The 5,652-nt window shown below is 32.5% G+C and overlaps 1 protein-coding gene across 1 annotated transcript in view; it reads right to left on the reverse strand.

Annotated features, from left to right (window-relative positions):
- Positions 1-291: 291 nt before the first annotated feature.
- Positions 292-5,652, reverse strand: part of LOC106475591 (SOSS complex subunit B1-like) — a 10,040-nt gene continuing 4,679 nt past the window's right edge. Inside the window, exons 4-7 of the mRNA XM_013936269.1 lie at positions 3,487-3,558; positions 3,119-3,197; positions 2,040-2,127; positions 292-1,387 (exon numbers count right to left, since the gene is read on the reverse strand). Of these exons, the coding sequence (XP_013791723.1) occupies positions 1,242-1,387; positions 2,040-2,127; positions 3,119-3,197; positions 3,487-3,558 (385 nt within the window). The 3' untranslated portion in view covers positions 292-1,241. The remainder of the gene's footprint in view (positions 1,388-2,039; positions 2,128-3,118; positions 3,198-3,486; positions 3,559-5,652) is intronic.

A 5,652-nucleotide genomic window follows, 5' to 3' on the forward strand; every position in this document is an offset into this window, starting at 1 on the left:
TATGTTTATATGAAAATAGAAAATCTTCTAAGCAAACAAAAAAAAAGTCAACATTGTCACTGCTTATTGAAACTCCACACATGTAACTTGCTTTCTATCTTCTTTCAATTCAGGTAATTAGTTCAAGATGATTAAAATCAAATCAGAAGAAACAGAAACTGCAAAGTTAATAAGTGCAGTTTTATCTCAATAATCAGGAAATGAAATTTCAAGTTTCAAAAAGAAAAACCTACTGTATTAAAGCTTTGATAAAAATTTTGGTTTATTAAGTTATTAGTCCTGCATCTGAAGAACTGTACGAAACACCTGTACTTTATTCTACATATTAATCTGAAGCTTGTCGCATGATTACAGCAAGCTTACTCAACCATACATACGGTCATATGAAGTGTACCCTATTCTTGTGTGTTCCTATGTACATCTCGTCTAAACCTACAGCAAACCGAGTCCAAACAGATTTCCTAAGAACATAATTGTTTTGCTTGAGAACGGTTGATACCAAAAGAAGAAACACTAGTTTCTGACATAAATTTTTAAATCATTACAACTTGAATAATATGCAGGGATTACAATAACTCTTATTTACTTAAAAAAGGAAATTTCATGAATCTTGGTTTTCCTTTTTTTCTCTGAAACACACAACATCGTTTTTCTTTTTCAAGAAACTGGGAAATAATCATGATCAGTTGTTCAATTATTTTCTTCTTTTTTTTTGAACTAAATTGTTTCATAAATTTCTAAAACATGATTGAGATGAAAAATACAAACAACATAAAAATAACCATCACAGTTCAGCTCCTAAGTTCTGGCTGTCACTGAAGATTCTGAAGTAAGAAAACTGGAAATCTTATCCTACAGACACCAGACAAGCTATTAATTGGTTCTCATGACTTTTAGGCCAACTGAAATTCTTAGGACAAGGCTTAGTCCTGATCGATATTCTAAGGTTTCTTTACCACACGTGCTGTGCATGATGTTGTTATAAAGAGTGTTGTTAAGGTATGTATACATGTAAAAACATAAAAATACATCTGTACATTCTGAAAAACAAGAATTAAAGTAACTCTAGAATGTGTTCCAGTTATACAAGTTTCCTCATTCTAAAGGGAGTGTTCTAAATCACAGCCCATTGTTTGGAAGACAAACCGAAACCATTCAACCCACTAATCCATATTATGTTTCTTTTTGTCAACTTCTTCACATAAACTTTATGATATAAACCGATTTCTACGACTTTGTAACTATCTCCTGCTGGGTCGGGGTTTACTGTTAGTACCGTTGTTATGGTTAACAATAAAAATTTGTGTTCTAGCAGGCTGATTGTTGTGAAAAACTGATGGTCGAGGTCCACGCTGGTTAAAAGATGGTTGACCCGCTAACCCATTACCTATGATAAAAAAAAAGAAAAACAGTGAACTAACGAAATCTAAAACATTACTATTATTTATGAAATATAATATTGTTAATGTCTTATTAACATGAAACTATCTTAATAACTGAAACTTTCTTCAGAGAGAACCAATTTTACAATCTAAAGTACATAAAACAAGTTATTATTCCCTCAATAAAAGTATTTCATTTTTCTACAATAAACTAAATATCCAAATTTCCTGTCTTAATTTGCAATAAACGTATATTTCACATACAGATAAAATGTTCATTTGTTATACAGTATTTAAGCAATTTTATTTTCCATTCCAGTTAGTGACAATTTTTTTTTAAATTAATAAAATGGCCAACAATTTTTCCAAATAATTAACGATAGATAGATTTTGCTTTCATGTTCATAACCAGTTACAACTTTTAAAATATAAAGAAGACCAAACTTCCCAATCTTAGGGTAAAATTCCTATCCAATCCCCCTCCCTACTAATCTTTAAAAATGTGAATCTACTGAAAGCAAGTAGGTAAGATAACGTCATTGTAACCAAAAGCAAGCGGGCAACATCACTGTAACTGAAGTAAGCAGGTAACACCACAGACTGATTTACAGAATCTACTGATAAAGTGAAACTGGTTAGATAAAAGCTAAAAATTACCTGTTGGTGTCATCCCTTGTGTTATAACTGTCTGTGTTGTTGTGATTGGTTGTTGTAGAGTTGGTGACCTACGTTGTTCCCCTCCTTGCTGTTGCACACCACAAAAAAAAGTACTTTTATAAAATTTACAGAATAACTTTCAGATTTAGTCAAATGTATGAAGTATAATTCTACTGAACAAAAACTGAAACAAAAGTTTTAGAATCCTGAAAAATATTAATACCTTACAAGTTAAGGGTGTTAAGCGAAACATTTATCGCATACTTAATGCAAAAAAAAAGGTGTCAATTACATTAGTTATTAATTGTAGCAAATATCAAACTGTAGTAGTTACAAACTCCAGTAAGTTTCAACCTTAAAATCCTTCCAACAAAACTGTTGACCAGTATTGACAAAAATGAAAAAGTTTTATCAAATAATACATTAAAAAAAATGGAAATGTTACAGAAATATTTCCTTAACAACAACAACACACACACACATATATATATATAACATTTAAGAACAAAAAGGAACCTGTTGGTCCTAACAAGATGTCCCCCATCCATTATATTACTCAAAGCTAACCCTTATCATTCAAATATCTATTAAACTTTTCCTTAAAACTCTTTTAAATTAACTGCATCCACAACATCCAAAGGTAACACATTCCAAAGGCCAACTACCCTGTTAGAAAAATAAAACTGTCATAGCTGAAGATGACTCCTACCAAACCAACATTTATACTTGTGTTCTCTGACCATATTGTTCTCACCATTAAGAACAGAAAAAGATAATACATCAACATTATCAATTCCCTTAACAATCTTAAACACTTCAATCAGATCCCCTCTAACTCTTCTGAACTGTTTGGGCTGAAGACTTTCTAAGAATCAACTATCTAATATATGACAAAGTTGTATGAAGCTGTCCATGAGTATCGTGATGTTAAAGATAATTACCAGTGAATTAAATCTTTCAAAACAGAAACAAATAGACTAAATCCAAATTTACAAACCAGTCTAATTTTCATACTATTTCACAAGTTTTATTGTTCACAAATTCACAAATAAAAAAGTCAATTATTAAGTATTTCTCACCAGTTTAACTTGAATCTGTTGCATGTATTCTGGATTTGGTTCACTCATGTTAGGAGTTTCGGAGAATAACATACAAAACCTACAAAATAAAAACCTAAACCATTTAATTATTTCTGTCACAAACAAAATAATGAATCAACTCTAAATACCTTGGGATCAAATAACATTGAACTTTCGATTTTTTTCAGAATAATCTGTCCAACTCATAAAAAATTTTAACTATTTTTACTTCATAAAAAATGTAACCCAAAATATAAAACATGAAGTTATATTACACAGTTTTTATATCATTAAGGTGGGAGTTATCTCCTAAAACTGCTACACATTACTGAAATCTATCACAAGGAAAAATACATCAGTCATCTTACTCTCCAATCTTCTGAATATCTCCTCCTTTCCCTGTGTATAGTGTAAGGCAGCCTTTCCATAAAGATGCATAACTAGTTAGAAAAGAATCAAACAAATTGTAAATAACTAATTGAAAATATGTTTGAAATTAAATGATTGTACATTACAGCTACAGTCCTTAAATAAAGTGTTTAACTTAAAATAAAATGGTTTGAACAAGGGCAAATACAAAACCAATTAATTACATTTGCAAGACATGTATTAATATCCATGGTAATAACTTAGCCTTCACACAAACACAATCTATACCCATGGTAATAACTTAGCCTTCACACAAATGCAATCTATACCCATGGTAATAACTTAGCCTTCACACAAATTTTGTGTGAAGGCTAAGTTATTACCATGGGTATAGATTGCCCGCAATCTATACCCATGGTAATAACTTAGCCTTCACATTGTTTAGTTAGACTATATTTAAGGTTTAACACAGACTATTATGTCGCTAAACCAAGTTTGGATACTTATCAAAATATAAGTTCTAGAATTGTTTACTTCAAGTACCTTACTAATTTCAACAATGCATCACATAATTATTTTAACACATCACCATCAACAGAATGGTACTAACTGTTTTAACACATCACCACCTACAGAATGGTACTAACTGTTTTAACACATCATTACCTACAGAATTGTACTAGCTATTTTAACACATCACCACCTACAGAATGGTACTAGCTATTTTAACACATCACCATCTACAGCATGGTACTAGCTATTTTAACACATCACCACCTACAGCATGGTACTAACTGTTTTAACACATCAACACCTACAGAATGGTACTAGCTGTTTTAACACATCAACACCTACAGAATGGTACTAGCTGTTTTAACACATCACCACCTACAGAAATGGTACTAACTGTTTTAACACATCACTGCCTACAGAATGGTGCTAACTGTTTTAACACATCACCGCCTACAGAATGGTACTAGCTGTTTTAACACCTCACCACCTACAGAATGGTACTAGCTGTTTTAACACATCACCACCTATAGAATGGTACTAGCTGTGTTAACACATCACCACCTATAGAATGGTACTAGCTGTGTTAACATATCACCACATATAGAATGGTACTAGCTGTGTTAACATATCACCACATATAGAATGGTACTGTTTAATGCATCACTGCCTACAGAATAGTACTAGCTGCTTTAACACATCACCACCAACAGAAATGGTTCTAACTGTTTTAACACATCACCACCTACAGAATGGTACTAGCTATTTTAACACATCACCACCTATAGAATGGTACTAACTGTTTTAACACATCACTGCCTATAGAATGGTACTAACTGTTTTAACACATCACCACCTACACAATGATACTAGCTGTTTTAACACATCACCACCTACAGAATGGTACTAGCTGTGTTAACACATCACCACCAACAGAATGGTACTAACTGTTTTAACACATCACCATCAACAGAATGGTACTAACTGTTTTAACACATCACCATCAAAACAGCTAGTACCATTCTGTTGGTGATGTGTTAAAACAGTTAGTACCATTTCTGTTGGTGGTGATGTGTTTTTTTGTTGGTGGTGATGTGTTAAAACAGCTAGTACCATTTCTGTTGGTGGTGATGTGTTAAAACAGCGAGTATCATTCTGTAGGTGGTGATGTGTTAAAACAGCTAGTACCATTCTGTAGGTGATGAGGTGTTAAAACAGTTAGTACCGTTCTGTATGTGGTGATGTGTTAAAACAGTTAGTACCATTTTTGTTGGTGGTGATGTGTTAAAACAGCTAGTACCATTTCTGTTGGTGGTGATGTTTTAAAACAGCTAGTACCATTTCTGTTGGTGGTGATGTTTTAAAACAGCTAGTACCATTTCTGTTGGTGGTGATGTTTTAAAACAGCTAGTACCATTCTGTAGGTGGTGATGTGTTAAAACAGCTAGTACCATTCTGTTGATGGTGATGTGTTAAAACAGTTAGTACCATTCTGTTGACACAGCTAGTACCATTCTATAGGTGGTGATGTGTTAAAACAGCTAGTATCATTCTGTAGGTGGTGATGTGTTAAAACAGCTAGTATCATTCTGTAGGTAATGATGTGTTAAAACAGTTAGTACCATTTAACACATCACCACCTATAGAATGGTACT

Source organism: Limulus polyphemus, unplaced genomic scaffold (assembly GCF_000517525.1).
Source record: "Limulus polyphemus unplaced genomic scaffold, Limulus_polyphemus-2.1.2 Scaffold8844, whole genome shotgun sequence".
NCBI lineage: Eukaryota > Metazoa > Arthropoda > Merostomata > Xiphosura > Limulidae > Limulus > Limulus polyphemus.